Source organism: Solanum stenotomum, chromosome 10, assembly GCF_019186545.1.
Source record: "Solanum stenotomum isolate F172 chromosome 10, ASM1918654v1, whole genome shotgun sequence".
NCBI lineage: Eukaryota > Viridiplantae > Streptophyta > Magnoliopsida > Solanales > Solanaceae > Solanum > Solanum stenotomum.
The window spans coordinates 33,732,051-33,750,480 of record NC_064291.1 but is presented as its reverse complement, the minus strand read 5'-3'; the positions used below and the strand labels follow the sequence as shown (position 1 = coordinate 33,750,480).

General features: G+C 37.7%; 1 protein-coding gene and 1 pseudogene across 1 annotated transcript; one reads left to right on the top strand and one right to left on the bottom strand.

Moving 5' to 3' along the window:
* The window catches only part of LOC125841947 (copper-transporting ATPase PAA2, chloroplastic-like), a 37,390-nt pseudogene extending 37,043 nt beyond the window's left edge, over window positions 1-347 (top strand).
* A 12,732-nt stretch (window positions 348-13,079) lies between these two features.
* LOC125842924 (uncharacterized) lies at window positions 13,080-15,618 on the bottom strand. Its single transcript, XM_049522201.1, has 6 exons — window positions 15,553-15,618; window positions 15,118-15,243; window positions 14,943-15,061; window positions 14,675-14,815; window positions 14,279-14,403; window positions 13,080-13,660 (listed from the first exon to the last, which is right to left on the bottom strand). The coding sequence occupies exons 1-6, from the start codon at window positions 15,616-15,618 to the stop codon at window positions 13,080-13,082; spliced, it is 1,158 nt and encodes a 385-aa protein (XP_049378158.1).
* Window positions 15,619-18,430: the final 2,812 nt, after the last annotated feature.

Genomic DNA, 18,430 nt, shown 5'->3' with positions numbered 1-18,430 from the left:
CACTGCGGTTTCTTTATTCATCTGTTGGTGATTTTGGAGAAAATTCAACCTTAATCAACCTTTAACCGCGGTGACAAATTGTGAAAGAGAATTAACAGCTGTAACTTTTTTTTTCCTGACAGGACGGTTAATGGCTATGAGCTCAATATTTGTTGTCAGCAACTCACTGTTGCTACAATTCCACGGTTCTCAAAAGAAAAGAAAAGAGAACCTTACCTATAAACACGCTCAAAAGGAGCAATAACTCCAAGCTCATCCAAATCAAGGAGTTGACATGTAAGAATCTGAATCTATGAAATCTTTTGTGCTACTCATTCTTGGACTTTGTTGTTATGTATCAGCTGAGAGTAGCTGTAGTGTCATAATAATATACTAGTGGTAGTTTATAGAGAGTATTGTCAGCACTAGAGTCCATTTTAAAACCGAGGCAATATCACAAAGCAAATAAGTAAATAATAAATATTTGTCATTATGAGCTCAAATCCTTAAAATACCAGAAGAAAGAGAAAAAGAGATTTTTTTTTAAAGCAATTTTTGGTCCAGAGACCTTTTATTAATTAATCAAAGTTACCAAAGCAAACAATGGCCCAAGGCCCAAAATAAAATTTAAGTTCCTAAAATCAGCTTATGTCTATCCCTATTAGGAATGTATTAGTCTAGTGAGCTCTCCACCTCCTTTTGCTCAAGTGACGTTGTGTTGCCTGAATCCCATCTTTTTGGCTCCTCCTTCTCTTCAAGCTCGATCTTGTCTTGCCATGGTAGAAACTGATATCTGGTATCTCTTTTCCCCTCATTTTAAAGTTGTTTCCATTTTGTTTTCCCCTAATAAATTCTTCATCTGATAGATGGTTTGGGTTTACTCTCAATGGGATGAAGAAACACTGGTTGGAGCTCTCTGTGATTCTGTGAAGGTTTCTAGTAGTCATGCTTTGATCTTCTAGCTCAAAACTCCATACCTTCGTGTTTCCGGGCCTAAGTCGTAGCTTCAGTTCTGTATTTTCTGTTATGTTGTAAATAAACTCCTTTCATATTTATTGCTGACATGTTAATGATTTCCTCCCTTTTGCTGCTTCTGTTATCCTCAATGCTGACTGTTTCTCTTTCTCATCCTGATTCTTAATGTTGGTATTTGTGCTTTGTCGCTGTTTATTTGTCTCCTGATGTGTGTTGGTAGATCCCCAAAGGCTGTATATTCTTTTATATGTTGCGATTCCACGACCTCTTTTGCCAGTACATCTGGCACACTGTTAGCTTCTCTAAACGTATGGATAATAGAAGCATTTAGTCCTTGTAACCTTTTCCTTGTCCTTTCCCCTCTTTCCACCAATTCCCATGGTATCTTCCATTGTCCTCTTATCATCTTCACTAGACTCAATGAGTTTGTTTCTATTATGACCTCTCTTAACTTCTTTTCCCAACAATACTCCAATGATTCATAAATTGCTAATGATTCTGCTTCAATATTTGTGGCATTACCCACTCCTGCAGCTCTTGCATAAATCAGATCCCCATGTAAATTTCTTAGGCAGAATCCATATGAACTTGGTCCTGGATTACCTTTTGAAGCTCCATCTACATTGCATTTCAGCTTTTGCATGTCAGGGGGTCTCCATACCACACTATAATAGTGTAGCTTTGGCTTGTACCTCCTCAGTCTTCTGGTTATATCTGACCATTGGGTTGACTCCAAATATATCCAAGGGTATAACCTTTTCCCTAGCTTTTTACCCATATCTTGCACTTGCATCACCATCCCATTGAAGGTTGAGTTCCCTCCATGTTTCAGATTATTTCTCCCCTTCCATAAAGTCCACATGATTATAGCTGGCATAGCCCTCATAACTCCTTGCAATTGTGGTGAGGTTTTGTGTGTCCACCATGCAATAATCAATTGTTGCAAAAGCATCCCATCCATGTGTAATTATGCAAAACCAACAAACTGCTTCCATAGCCAATAGGCTATGGAGGCTGTTAGGAATAAATGTGTCATTGTTTCCTCCTCCTTCTTCTAACAACACCAACATCTTGATACTAGCTGAATTTTCATTCTCTTTTGATTATCATCAGTTGGGACCCTCCTCTTCCATACCCTCCATAGGAAAAAAATCACCTAAAATGACAAATCCTTATTCCATATATAATCAAAATGATCTTATTCTCAAAAAAATATATAATCAAAATGATCTCCTTCTTTTTCCTCACTATCTGCCAAGCTGATTTTACAGTAAAGTCTCCATGTGTCCACCAAGCTTTATCATTTTGATCCTCTCTATTAGGAGGAATTATGTTATCCTTAACATACTCCACCATTTCTGTAGACAGGTATTCAACTAGTTTTTTTTCATCCCATCTTCCCTCTATAACAAAGTCCTTTACTTCAATTTCTTCTTCCCTAACTTCCCCACTTTCAGTATAATAAAGTGCCCCTAATCTTGTCCAGTTATCAAACCAAAAATTTGATGTTCTTGCCTTAATCTGCCACCAAATGTTGTGCTCTACCTCCTTCCTTACCACAATCATTTTCCTCCACACATGTGATGAACCCCATCCTGTAGCTATAAATGGATGATACTTCTTGCAATACTTGTTCCATATGTATCTACTCCATAGTGAAGATGTTGAAGTCCTAAAAATCCACCATAGCTTTGCAAATAAAGCTTTTGATACATCATGTAATGATCTAAAACCCAAACCTCCCTCTTCCTTTAGGTAACACAAGCAGTCCAATGACACCCAATGTTTATTTTTGGCTCCATTAGCATTTCCTCAAAAAAATCTTGCTAGCAATTTATGCAATTGAGTTATGACACAGGCTGGAGGGTTCATTGCTGATAATAAGTACATTGACATTGATTGCAAAACATGTGCTATTAAAACATACCTTCCACCAAATGTAAGAAGCCTATTCTGCCACAGGGCCATTCTTTTTGCTACTAATCTGATCAACTCTTCAAAGTGACCTTTATAGCCATAGAATATAGGACATCCTAGGTAAATGAATGGAAATTTACCTTGTTTGACCCCTGTAATCCTTCTTATTTTATTGCATACCCCTATTGGCATCTTTTCATGTAGATAGCACACACTGTTGTTAATGTTTATCAGTTGACCAGAGACACCCTCATATCTTCTTAGTACCTGCATCATCATCCTCATTGATTTAGGCTGTCGTGAACAAAAAAGTATAGTATCATCTGCATAAGATAAATGGTTAATTTTGGGACTCCATTTTGGATGCCCAAAACCTTCAAATTCAGCTTCTTCAAATAAACCATTAAAGTTTCTTGCCAAAACTTCAGCTGCAATAATAAACAAAGTAGGTGAGAGTGGGTCTCCTTGTTTCAGCCCTCTTCATGGTTGGAAGAAACCGTAGGACTTACCATTCATGAGTATCGAATACCAGTTGTTACTAATCAACCTTACTATCATGTCAATCATTCTTTCTTTCTGAGAAGCCAAACTTTCTAATGACTTGAACAAGATAACTTCCAAGAGACTCTGTCATAGGCCTTTGCCATATCTAGTTTCACAACCACATTATGTAGTTTGTTTCTCTTGTTAATATCCCTTATGATTTCTTGAGCGAGGAGAATGTTTTCAGTTATGCTCCTCCCTTTAACCATCCCCGACTGATTCACTGATATAACCCTTGGCAACACTTTTGAGATCCGCTCATGTATCAGTCTTGAGATGATCTTATTAGCAAAAGTGCTCTAACTGATTGGTCTTAAATCTCCATAATTCTCCACTACCTCCTTCTTTGGAATTAGGACCAGGTTTGTGTGTGTTATGTATCTTGGTAGCTCAAAACCACTGGAATTAGCACTATCTCCATTTAAGTTAAAAACCACCTGCTTCACCTTCTTTTTTTGTAGGTATCCTCTCCATTTCTTTATTCTCCTCTTCTGTGATCATTTTAGGGATACACTAAAGCATTGAAAAGTCCACTGTCTCTTGTGTTTCCTTAAACTGATCCCTGAAAACATTTACTGCTTTCTCTCCAATATTTGGAGGTGAGTTAATAGTGTCCCCTTGTATAGCTTTGATTTCTTTAATGTTCAATTTCCTCCTCCTTTTAACATATGCATGGAAGAACTTTGTGTTTCTGTAAACCACCTCATTCCCGCCTTTTGCCTCCAAAACTCTTCTCCCATTCTTCAGATACCTCTTTAATTCTACATTAGCCTTGCTGAGTTCACTCTGTTGGCCTCTGTAAGAGCTAATTCTAACTGCACCTCCTTTCCTTTAATCACATCTTCCAAAGTTGCAATTTTTTGAAAAATGTTTCTAAATGTCTCCTTGCTCCACTGCGTCAGTGCTGTTTTTAGTCGTCTCATCTTTGTATGGAAAATGGTAAAAGGGGATCCTTCAACCTGATTTCTCCAGTTTTTCTCTACAATCTTCTTGAAATCTACATGTTTGGTCCAAAAATTCAAGAACTTGAAAGGCCTGCTGATTGGTTCCTGATCAGAATTACACATTACATGTAGTGGTGTGTGATCTGACCCCCCTGCCTTATTAAATGGTGGACCTCACTTTCTGGTGCAAGATTCATCAAAATATTATTCCCAAAGACCCTATCTAGTCTCTCAAAGATGCAAGCTTCTTCGATTCTCCCATTCCACCAAGTATATCGACTACCTATAAACTTCAACTCATTCAACGTGCAATTATTAATACATTGAACAAAGTCTTGTGTCTCAAAATGAGACACTGGTAGACCCCCCAATTTCTCCTTGCCATCCACTATTGTGTTGAAATCCCCCCCAACCATCCAAGGTACAATCTTGTTTGCGTTTGCCACAAAATCCAAATCCTCCAATAGCTCTAATCTTTCTATCGCACTGCACCTCGCGTAGATTGCTGTAATAGAAAATCTAAATTGTGTGCCTTTTAATTTGTAATTCATAGTGAGTTGAAAGGTATCAATTGAACCTTCCTCCTCCCAATCGTCCTCCCAGAAAACCCAAATCTAATCTGAAAAATTTGCCTTAGCATGTGGTAATTCCAGCTTTCTCCTATAATATTCTAGTTCGGAGGGACTTTGAAAAGGCTCTAGTATTGCAATGTATGAATAGTGATGTCTCCTGTTCAAGTCGACTACTCTCTCAAAAGCATTTTGAGTTTTAACCGACCTAATATTTCAAAAGAGGACTTTGTCTATCATTGATATGATGATAATGAAGAGCCCATCCTACTCCTTGTCTTATTTGTGACGGCTGATTCTGCTTGGATCCTCTTTTGTCTCTACCCTTTAATCTCTCCATCTGCGTTGGTGATAAGTCCCCACTTCTGCCTATATTGTCAATATTTGCATCCATGTTGTCTTCCTCCTCTGTATCCTGTTTATGTTGTTTTTCCTGCTGCTTAGTTGTATGGATTTTGGGGGTTAGCTCTCCCTCCAAATCAAGTGATTTTTGTCCCGACTTTACCCCTTCATTCAGTCCCCTTACCCCTTTAACTTGCTGTTGGTTCTTTGCTGTCTAGGAATTTTCTGATGAATTAATAGTACTACTGGATGTCCCTATTTCATTTGAGTCTTTCTCCTTGATCAATTGATTACCTTCATTCCATTCATCTTGTGATTGATTTCCCCCCATGATATCATGCTCATGTCTCTCTTGACTATCTTCTCTCTCCTCGTCATTCTTTTCATCACGATCCATTCTTTTCTTTATTCTCCTCCTCTATTTTATCCCTATTTATCCCTCCTCCACTTTGTGACTCATATTGATCAACATCTCTTCTTTCCTCTTCACTGATTTTCCCTTCCTCCACTTCTTTTATCTCACTGATTTCCCCTTCTTCCTTTTCTTTATTCTCCCCAAAGCTTCATACATGTATGTGTTTGAACATTATGGTCATTCACTGGATGTTCCCTTGGATGCCATACTTGCTCTCTCCTTCCACCTCTGTTATGATATCTATCCCCTTCCTCAAAATTCTTCCTGCTTTGCTTTTTTAAATTATTGTTTTCACCTTGCTTAATGTCCCCCTTATGCTCCACCATCTTGTCTTTTCCTTTGGATCTTCTTTCCAGTTCTTCCTTCTTGGCCCCTGTCAATTTTTCAGCATTACTTTCCTTCTCGATCCTCTTTAGGGTTTAGGGTATAACTCTAGATGAATGATAAACCATTCCTTTTCATTGTGTCCTTGTAGCTTGTATGTTTTGCAGTATTTTGATACATAGTCGTATTTAATTGCAACCCACTTCTCCACTATTTCCCCTATCTTCCTCCTTACTCCCTCCTTACTCCCATGTTGATTCTAATAGGGAAATCTCCCATTAAATCCACTTCTACCTGGACTCTTGCACAACTTGGTCTTGTTTTATTTTGAATTGCCATGTCAACTTGTGAAGGTTTTCCAACAGCCGATGCCAATGAGAATATTGCTTCCTTCCCAAAGAAGTTGGGAGGGAGCGCTGGGAACAATATCCACGCAATCACAATTGATGTTTCCTCCACCAGATCAAACATTGGATCCCACTTAAGGGACCTCATAGGATATGACCAATAATTTTGCGTGATATAAAACTGTGGTTTTGACAGTAGAGTAACATAATCTTCCAACAGTGTAGTCCTTATTAGAACATACCTATTACTTAGTATGCCATTGTTTACATCCCCTTTCAGTTCACATTGTTTTGGTCTTAATCTCCTTAACTCCTGGATCTCCGGCCACCCGTAGGAAAAATTTCCTATCACCGCGAACTGCAGGTCTTCATTGATGATCATAGGTTCTACTTCCTCTTCTTCCCACACTATCTTTGGTTCTCCATGTAGATATGCTACTTGTTTCATCGGTATAGGCTTGTGTTGTGAGTTCCTTGGTTTAATGGCGTTGGCGTAAGCCATATTCGATGGATGCCCTAGATTATTAATGACTCCCTTAGGTGTTGGAGCAACCTCCAACGGTGGAGGCTGCCCCACGGCCATCACGGGCGCCGCTGTCATCCGACGAGTATAGGTAAGTTAGGGCTGAAACAAAGTTACCCGAAATATTGGATTTATTTTATTTTTTAAAATTACTATGAGATCCAACACCTTTTAAATAATTTCAATTGGGTATGTGCCCATTATTCTTAAAGGCCAATCTTGAGTCAAAACGTTAACGTTAGAGTTTTGACTCAATAGGTGAATGAAGAACAATATTATAGTACCAAATTTCACAGTTCAAGGACATTTTGTGTCATACTCCGTTGATTTTATGCTAAACCACATGAATTACTTTTTCTTTTGTTGCAAACAAGTAGGAATGGGAATCTGGTAGCTGCTCGTAGTTACGCCATTTAAAATGTCAGTGTTGGCAAATTTTAGGTTGCTCTGTGCTCCTTCTCTGCTGCTTCTTTTTCTTTCTCTCGGGAAAAAAATAATTTTTTTTTTGAGTAATATCACGTTTTATATTTAGATTTTTAAAATCTATTTAAAAAGAAAATCACTTTTTCTATTTAAATTGTAAACTATAAATAATGTAACTTTAAAATTTTCCTTTTTCACTTTATCAAATAATGATTAATAACCACATAAATATCTAAGGATAATATTAGAGATGGATTGTTTTCAAGTTTTGATCAGCATTTTTGTCGATTGAAAAGACTCACACATACTAGAAAGGTCTGACTTTGAAGGACAAAATCTTCTCTTTCTTTAATTTTGTGTCCAGTCAAATGACTTTACATCAATTAGAATGGAGGAATAACTTTTTATATTTCCACGGAGGACATATTTCTTAAGATCACAAGACTCAAAAGACATTTTGGTTCATTATACACCTTTAATTTAAGTTAATAATTTTTTTTTCTTCAGTTTCATATCATATTGAATTAAGAAAAACAAATTAAAATGATTGGAGTTAAGTAGTTAATACCTAATGGATTGACTTTAGTGCTTTTTTGCGAAATAAATGTCATTTACCATTTTAGCTAGGATGGTAAAGTTTTTGCTTTGTAAATATCATGCATCTCATAGGTGCTCTAGAGTAGTAAAATTCATCATTATCTAGAAAAATAATAGTAGAATTCATCTAAAGCATGTTAGGAATGTCTTATTTGGAATTGCTGATTTTTTTTCTGGGTACAAAGTTCATAACGGCTATGCTAACCTCATACTCATATATTTAGGTTTGAAGTTACGATTTGTCAAGCCAACTTTCAATTTTTTAAGTTTGATTATGATTTTTACTAAAATTGAAGTTTAAACTTTAACATGCGGATTCGAGGCTAGATTTTGAAAAGCCCAATTTGTATATTTAGATTTTGAAACTTCAAATTTGCTACTTTGAAGTTTGAATTTTCAAACTCGTATTTATGAAGTTTGAAATTTCATATCCATAATATTCAACTTCAGTTTCATAAGTCTAAATTAAATTTTAAGGCAACAAATTTTAGAAGGTCTTGGAATTGCCCTTGCTCTGTATTGAAATTAAATTGAATTAATTTTGGGGAAAATGGGAAAATAGCTACTTTTAAACAATTAATCTCAAAATTATTCGATATTTAATTATATTTTAATGTAAAAATAAAATTTGGACAAAAGTATTCCCAACTAAAATACAAAAGAATTCTAATAGCGTGAAACTTCATCGCACTATCTTAAAGTACTAAAATTCCCACATGCAAAACTCCAACATAATCTGCTGGAGTTTGGTTTGAAAATATGTTTGATTTTATGACTATTTGAACTAAAGGGATATGTGAGCATGTTAATAAGACATAAATTTTATAAAATTGTATGTGCTCATGTAAAAAATATATTAATGTTCATTATATATTAATATATTAATGTTCATTATTCTTATAACACTACAATACGATAATTTAATTGCTGAATATATAGTACAAGTTTTTCTGATTAATTAGCTAATCCAATACCAAGAAATCTTAATCATTCAGATTCAACTCATTAACTGTGTTTAGTTTTTAGGTTTGAATCTTAGTCATTTAGATTCGGCTCATTAAGTCTATTTGTTTCTTTTTTAAAAAAAGCTTCTTTATGAATCTGAAAAGTTCTGAACAAATCAGATTTATAGGAGAGTCTTAACAACATTAAGACTTATTTAATATGATAGAAAAAAATCAGGTTGCCTCTCTCTCATTGCATGACTTTCTTTCTCTTTCTACAAACTTTCTTCCTCTCCTTTCTTAACTGAACACCAATTTTTTCCTCTTGAATCGGTAAGTTTTCATAATCTTTACAAGTATTATCTTACATTAACATTTTTTTGTGGTGTATTGATTTTTATCAAGAACTCTTGTTGTAATAATATTTTTGGGTGTATTGATGTTTATCAAGAGCTCAAAGTTTTTGAGTGAAAAATAATCGTCATGATTAAAAACAACAAAATGAAAATTTTGTTTAGGCCAAAGATATTGAAGACTTCACCCCTAACCTTTTCAAATTTGTGTACAATTTTTTTTTGACAGATCTACTGTAACATGAGTTCATGCTTGAAGTCCAAGTTATACCTATATTTAGTTGGTGACAAAAATGACGGAGCTCCAAATAATTCTTCATTCCAATCTTCAATTTCGGTTGAAAGAAAAGTCTTGAAATTGATGGTAAGATGAGTACTGCTTTGGAATTATCATATATATATATATATATATATATATATATATATATTTATTTATATATTATACTATACTATAAATGGAAAGAACTCAAGTCAAAAGTTGAATTACCGTTTTACCCTTTATATATATATATATATATATATATAAAGCACTTATCTGTTCTACATTAATAATATTGCAGTAAAAATACTCATAATTATGAAAAGAATCAAATTTTTTTTTACCCTTTATATATATATAATGTAAAGCAATTATTTGTTCTACATTAATAATATTGTAGTAAAAATAATCATAATTATGACGATAATCAAATTACTAAAGATTTTTTAGCCAAAAATTAAAAAGATTCATCAATTTCCAACTTAAAAGTGCGGGACTCACAAAAGCGAAACCTCCTTCGCTTAAGCGACATGCCCATTTCTTAAGCGGAGGTCGCTTAAGCGGATGGCCTTCTCAAAAGCAAGGCCTGCAGACACCAGCAACTCAACCAATTTCCAAAACATCGAAAGGACCCTCAGGATTCGTTCAGAACCCCGTGCACACAAACCACATATGCAAATCATTTTTATCCAACGTTTCAAACTCAATGGAATCGTCAATATACGAATTCAAGGTCTCCTTGACCCGATATGCGTAAAAACACAAGAAACTATCTCATGCCTAAAAAGGCTAAAACAAGCTCGTGATCTCTCAAAAATCTATGAAGACCTCACCTAGGACTAAAACCACCCCCCGAATGCAACAGAATCTCAGAATTCTGATCTGAGCCTCGAATGTTGACCTAAGTCAACCTAAAGGCTAAAATTCCACAATTCCACAACTTAGGACCTCAAATCCTCAAAAAGACTCAGAAATTGAAACCGACAACTCTCACTAATCAGATTTCACATTTCGGGACTGATGGAATTGACAGAATTCCATCCCGACAATCGAAACTCTAAAAGACACCGAAAACCACTTTCTTAACATATAAGTCTTTCAAACTCAAAACTTACCAAATTTTCACTTTTAACTCAAAGTTCAAAACCAACGTTTCAAATTCAACCAAAGAAGACTCGGGGTCAATAGTGAGAGGGAAAAACAGTAATTTCCACGGAAAAACAAAAATTACCGACCGGGTCATTACGTTATCCACCACTATAAACCATGTTCGTCTTCGAACATAAAGCAAAGAAAGTACCTAGACTATAAACCATGTTCATCCTCAAACATAAAGCAAAGAAAGTACGTAGAGCTTTTAAAAGTTGAGGATATCTAGCATGCATATTAGATTCTGCCTCCTAAGTAGCTTCACCAAGTGAACGATGCTTCCACTGCACCTTCACTGAAGCGATCTCCTTGGTGGTAAGCTTCCAGACCTGCTAATTCAAAATTACTATAGGCTCCTCCTCAAAAGATAAGTCTGGACCCAACTCAACTGAATCAACAGAAAGTACACGTGACTCATCTGGCACGTAATTTTGAAGCATGGAAACACGGGATGCACATCTAACAAGATAGGTGGCAAGGCCAACTTATAGGCCACATCTCCCGCACAACTCAAAATCTCAAAGAGTCCAATGAATCTAGGCTAAGTTTTCCCTTCTTTCCGAACCTCATCAGACCCTTCATGGGTGACACTCGGAGCCAAACATGATCACCCTTCATGGATATTAGTGTTCGAACTCTCCAATGCGCATAACTCTTTTGTCGGCTCTAGGCCGTCAACAGTCTACCCTGGATCATACGAACCTGCTCCATATCATCTTTAAAAAAGTATGTATCTAATGAATCCATCTCTGCTAAATCAAACCATCCGATCAGAGATCTACACAGTCTTTCATACAACGCCTCAAAAAGAGCCATCTAAATACTGGAATGATAATTGTTGTTGTAGGCAAACTCTGTTAAGGGTAAATGTTGATCCATCTAGCACCAAAATCAATCATACAAGCTGGAAGCATGTCTTCCAACTCCTGAATCATCCACTCGGACTGACCATATGTCTGAGGGTGAAAGGTTGTACTCATATCTAACCGAGTACCCAAACCATGTTGCAATGCCTTCCAGAAAAGGGAAGTGAAAAATGAACCTCGATTAGAGATAATAGAAATCGAGATAACATGCAATTGCACAATCTGACTGATATAAAGCTCGGCTAACTTTTCTGTCGTATACTTCACCTGAATTGGGTGAAATGGGCCGACTTGGTCAACTTATCGACCACAACCCAAATGGAGTCATAACCACCCACAGTGGTAGGTAGTCTCACAACAAAGTCCATCGTGATCTGCTCCCACTTCCAATTAGGAATAGGCATCCTCTAAGATATACCTCCTGGACGCTAGTGCTCACACTTGACTTGTTGGCAAGTCAAACACCTCGAAACAAAATCTGCAATATCCCTCTTCATACCACACTACCAATAGTGCTGGCTCAGATCATGATACATCTTTGCCGGACTCAAATGAATGGAATATCGGGAACAATGAGCCTCCTCAAGAATCAGTCTAGTCAACTCGCCTACCTTAGGCAAACAAATCTCGCCTCCAATCTGCGAGACACCATCGGAATCAAGGACAACCTCCTTGGCTTCCTCTTTCATCACCTTATCTCGAATGAGGCGTATCTTCTCGTCATCAAACTGATGCTTACAAATCCGCTCATATTAAGGAAGAACGAGTATCAATAAAAGCAATCAAACCACCTATCTTCTTATAAATTCGTAATCGGACGAACTGTTGGCTAACCTATGAACATCTCTAGCTAGTGGTCTCTGCTCCATACTAATAGCGACAAAACTCCCTATGCTAGAAAGCTTCCTACTCAAAGCAATCGGCCACCACATTGGCCTTCCCTAGATGATACAAGATGGTGATGTCATAGTCCTTCAGTAGCTCGAGCTATCTGCGCTGCCTCAAGTTAAGATCTCTCTGACTGAAAATGTATGGAAGACTCCGATGGTCTGTGAAGACCTCACAATGAACCCCGTAAAGATAATGTCGCCATAGTTTAAGCACAAACACTATGTCTGCCAACTCCAAATCATGGGTATGGTAATTCCTCTCATGAGTCTTTAACTGTATAGAGGCACAGGCAATCACCTTGCCTTTTTGCATAAGAGCACTACCTAATCCGACTCCAGAATCATCACAGTATACAGTGAAGTCCACACCCTCCTCGGGTAAGGTCAAAACAGGAGCCAACATCAATAAGGCCTTGTGCTTTTGAAGGTTATCCTCACACTCATCAGATCATTGGAAATTCACACTTTTCCGAGTCAATATAGTCAAAGGAGATGGAATGGTATAGAAGCTGTGAATAAATCGTTGTTGATAGCCCACAAGTCCCATAAAACTCCAGATCTCAATAAGTAATGTAGGTCTGGTCCAACCCCTCACTGCCTCAATCTTGGTTGGATCTACCCGAATACCCTCATTGGACTCCACATGTCTAAAAAATGCCACAGAATCAAGCCAAAACTCAAATTTTGAGAACTTGACATAAAACTTTTTTCCTTCATTCTTTAGGGTACAATCCTCAAATGTCGATCATGATCCTCCTCAATCTTGGAGTACACCAAGATGTCGTCAATGAATACTATCGCAAAGAAATCTAGATAAGGTCGGAACACCCCGTTCATCAACTCCATGAATGTAGGGGTGTTAGTCAAACCAAAAGACAACACAAGAAATTCATAATTCCCATAACAAGTTGTAAAAGCTATCTTAGGGATATCCAATGCCCTAATCTTTAACTGGTGATAACTGTATCTTAAATCAATCTTACAAAATAGAGATGCACCATGAAGCTGGTCAAACAAATCATCAATATGAGAAAGATGATACTTATTTTTCACTGTCACTTTGTTAAACTGTCGATAATCAATACACATCTTCATGGATCCATCATTCTTTCTTACAAACAACACAGGAGCACCCCATGGAGAAACACTAGGGCGTATAAACCCCTTAGTGAACAAATTATGTAATTTATCCTTCAATTCCTTCAACTGGGCTGGAGCCATATGATAAGGAGGAATAGAGATGGGCTTAGTGCCCGACTCTAAGTCAATAGCAAAGTCAATATCCCTATCTGGATGAAGATCTGGAAGATTAGTAGGAAACACATCTACAAACTCTCAAACCACGGGCACATAATTCATGAGAGATGGATCAACGCTAGTATCCCAAATGAAAGCCAAGTAGGACAAACACTCTCCATTAACCAATCTCTGAGCTTTAGTGAAGGAAATAACTATTCTAGGGTAAGAACCACTAGCACCTGCCCACTTAACTCTCGAGACACCCGGCCTTGGTAAGGTCATAGTCTAAGCATAAAAATCAAGAATAGCATGATGCGGAGAAAGCCAATCCATACCCAAGATAATGGCAAAGTCTACCATCCCTAAAATGATCAAGTCTTCCCAAGTATCATACCCAACCAAAGAAACATGACAGGATCGATACACTTGATCCACCACTAAGAATTCACCCATTGGTGTAGAAATATGAATATGCCCAATAGCAAAATAGGTAGACACATTGAGAAAGTAGAACCCGGATCAAACAATACAGACGCATGTCGATGGCAAACCTTGACAATATCTGTGATCACAACACCAGAAATTTCAGCCTCATGCCTCCCTGGAAAGCATAACACTGGCCATCTCGGCCACCTACAGTCTGAATAGAACCTCTACCTTCCCATGCGGAGCTGGAGTACCTCTACCAGTAGTCCTGCCACCTTTATCGGACTGAACTCTGCCTCGACCTCTGGCTGGAAGCGCTGAATTGGAGCGCTGAGGTTCTGAAAGATTTTGAAGGGGACACACTGTCGCATCATATGACCTGGATCCCCACAAGTATAACCAGATCTTGGCACCGATAAATTTTGATGCGAACCAAGTGAACTACCATAGCCATCTCGGCCAGAACCATATGATCCTCAGGTTGACTGCCCACTTTTAGCTGCCAGCATAGAAGCATGAACTGGCCCACGGTGCTGGAAAGAACTACCACCTCTATACAGACCTCCGCCTCCAAATGAGGCACCAAAAAATTGACCAGAAGAATGGGCCCTCTTGGGCTCCCCAAACTCCTATAAAACCATCAACTCCACCTCTTTGCAGTGCTCACAATGGACTGGAAGGAAGCCCCATCTCTGGCTGCCCTGAACACATAAGATTTGACGGAGACAGTCAACCCTCTCACAAACCTGGGAACTCTCTCTACCTCTTCTGGAACAATAGTCACAGCATGCCTAAAATGCTCACAGAAATGGGCCTTATACTCAATCCTGAACTAAGCTCTCAAATCTCAAATGACTCTCCTCTCTCACGCTCTAAGGAATGAAGTGGTCCTGGAAAGCACTAGAAAACATATCTCACTCTATCAAAGGAGATCCAACTTCTCTAGACATCACAAAAGGCTTCCACCACTCTTTGGCGCGACCACAAAATTGAAGAGCGACAAACTTAACACCACGAGCATCCACCATACCCACTCCCTTAAGCATCTCATGAAAAAAAGTAAAAATGTCATTATCATCCTCGCTCTTATCACCTTAAAACTGGGTGGTTTCATCTTCTGAAACCTCTCGTAACACTGCTGATCAGCCGTTCTCCAAATGATCTCGGAAGCAATTTGTGCACCAACAACCGACGGAAGAACCACTGGTGGCTGGCCCACCTGAACATGAATACCAATAGTCTAGTGTTGACCTGGGGTGTGTGCCACTACCCTTGTCTAAGCCCCCTGTGGCGTACCCTGTGAAATGTTCTCTAGCATACATATCAACATTCTCAACAAAGTGTCCTGAAATAAAGGAGCTCTAAACTCGAGAGGAGCCTGTTCCTTAGCAACCTCAATGTGTGGTTTAGGAGAAGCCTCTCTGGATCTACCTCTGGCTGGTGCCACTCCACGGGAACAACCTCTACCTTTTGCTACTGCACGAGCACGACTTCTAACTTAAGCTCTACCTCTACCCCTAGCTAGGGCCTCAATAGTAGTCTCGGAGAGTGACTCTCTTCTACCATTGGAAACATAAGCTCTGGTCTTCGGCATCTGCCGAAACAACACACAGCAACTCCAAACTAATGAAGGTAACCACACATTGTTATACTCAGAAACTAGTGAACTAAACTAGAGAGTTCTAGAGCCTTGTGTTAGGGTTTTATATGAGGGTTAAAATCGTAAAAATGATTCCCGCACTTAGAATCAGGGATTTACGGTTATGGTGTCAAGGTACGACCCCCCAAGGACCACCCAAGGGGTCCTTGAGGAAGACCCCAAAACAGCCCCAAAAGCTGCCAAAAAAAGGCAGCCTCCCACGAAGAGCATCTACGGCCAGTGGGTTGGGGTCATGGGTCAAGGCTTTACCTTCCCTGCATGTTAAGCCCCTGAACCCCACCTACGAAGTGCAACATGATTCGTAGACCCACCCATGGTCCATGGGTGGGAGTCTCGTGGGTGGGCAAGATTTTTAGTGAAATTATTTTAAGTTAGGGGATTAGGGGTTAAGTGAGGTTGGTTAGTTAGTTATTAAACCACATATATAAGCTTAATAGACCCCTAAACTAAGGGAGTTAATTCATTATTCCAAGACCCCAAATTCTCTAAAGAAAATTCTCTCTCTAAGAAGTGAAGAAGAAAAAGAAGAAGAGAAGGAAGTAGGGCAGAATTTCCTCCATTTTTTCAAGATTTTGCTAGGCTTTGAATCAAGGTATGTTAGCTTATTCATCTATGAGTTCTTCCACTCATAGAGCCCCCTAGATTTCCCCATTGTGAAGACAAAACCCAATTCTAGCTAGGGTTTCTTCCTACATTGTGGGTAGTGTTTAAGTATGATTCCAATTGAATGGATAACATTTAATTATGGTTGATTGAGCATTTAATTATGATATTATAATGAATTTATGTGAATTCTATGGTTAACCCTAGTCTAATTGATGAATTTGATATTGTGTGAGTTTAAACCATGAAAGGTGAAATTAAGGATTCATAGGTGATCTTCTAAAATCAATGTCATGTGTAGTAATTGTTCAAGTTTAGGAACATATAAACATAAATTGAACTAGACCTTATTGAATATGAAGGATCATACTAGTAAAGTTGAAATTAAACCTTTATGATTAATTATGACTAGAATCACCTACTAATAAAGAATGTGATTAGAATACCTTGAAATCTAGGTATAATGATGATAATAAGGAGTAAAGCTTCAGAATAAGGCTTGTAGTCATCAATGTTAGTGCTTTGAGAGTAAAGCTAATATGATGTGATCTTGTTGTGTATTGTTGAAAGCATATTCTCATTTACACACTTGTAGGGCATAAATATGCTAGGAGATACAAGGCTCTCTCACATAGAATGATTCTAGGTTGAAAATCTAATCACCTAAAATGAATAAAAGCATTTTTAGACTAGAATAGCTTGAAGTTGTGATCAATGATCCCTTCATGTATAGCTTGACTTGGTAAGACAAGACCAAGATTAGTAGCTTAGGATTGAGGATTTATACTCTCCTAAGGGTAGCTTGACTTAGCATTGTAAAGTGCATTTCTTGGTAGCTTGAGTTAGGGATAGTCATGATAGACTAGGATTGAGGATCTATATCTCCTAAGGGTAGCTTGAACTAGCATTTTTAAGATGCCGTCACGATAGCATGACTTGGTTTGGAAAAGACCATTTCTTGGTATCTTAGGATTAAGGACTTATACTCTTCTAAGGGTAGCTTAGGATTGAGGAATTATACTCTCATAAGGGTAGCTTACATTAACATCTTAGTGTGCTTGTAAGGGTAGCATGACTTAGTTGGTCTAAAACTATTTCATGATAGCTAGGATGGAACACTTGTACCCTTCCTAGAATAGCTTGGGACTTACATGATAGTGTGCCTTCCAAGGTAGTTAGTTTAACATAATATAGTTATGTTAGCAAGATGATAACATGTTCTAGCCTATTAGGGTGTTATTCCTTGGTAGCGTTGAATTTAGAAATAGAATTCATTCATGCGTTGTGACTTGCCTTGTACTAAATAGAGAAGTACCTTAAATGACTAATGATAAATAGTAAAGAGGGACTAGTCCCCAACTAGTGAGTATGTATGATAGCCTAAAGTGGTACTTAGTGTGGATAATAGTATGTGATGTTATTCATACGTTACACAAGTATGACTTGAAGCTACTTATGAAGTGTTCTTTTATATAGTGTAGACTTAGCTTGGGTTGTTGCTATAGTTGCCTTCCATGATATGATTGACTTAAGGTGATAGTTCCCTTGTCTATATGAAGTAAGCTAAGAATGAGACCAAATGAATGGTAAGTATGCATATGGTGACTTTAAGGTTATGCTTAGCTTGGATGGTATTATGGGATGTCCTTCATGCATTGCACAAGTGTGCTTTGAGTTATTTAGAAGTATAGTGTTCTTAGTACATGAAGCCTAGGTCTTGCCTAAGCATATAGACTATGATTAAGATGACCAAATAGGGGTGCTTAGCTTGGATGGTATTATGGGATGCTATTCATACATTGCACAAATATGCCTTGAGGTTACTTGAGAGTAGTCATATTATGGTACAAATGAGTAGGAGTTGAATAATGCTTATATGATGCTTATGTTGGAAACTTTGCTTCTTATTATGATAATGTCTCTTATGCTTATAATTGATGTTTCATGAAGTATTTCATATGATTTTGGATTATGTTTTATATTGACTAACCCTTATCTTATGCTCTTATGATTATGCTAGCTAACATATTTAGTACATTTTGTACTAACACATACTTTGTCTACATTCTCATCAAATGTAGGGTTCGGAGATTGAGTTCTACTCTTAGAGATAAGTTTCTAGAAGTTGCAAGAAGTTGAAGAT

What these genes read in the sequence shown, in the direction of transcription:
- LOC125842924 (XM_049522201.1), bottom strand. Translation starts at nt 15,618, where the DNA reads ATGCCGAAGACCAGAGCTTATGTTTCCAATGGTAGAAGAGAGTCACTC. An exon ending in TGAAACCACCCAGTTTTAAG is followed by an intron (nt 15,062 to 15,117) that starts GTGATAAGAGCG and finishes GAGATGCTTAAG; the next exon opens with GGAGTGGGTATGGTGGATGC. An exon ending in TGGCAGGACTACTGGTAGAG is followed by an intron (nt 13,661 to 14,278) that starts GTACTCCAGCTC and finishes CTAATCTTCCAG; the next exon opens with ATCTTCATCCAGATAGGGAT.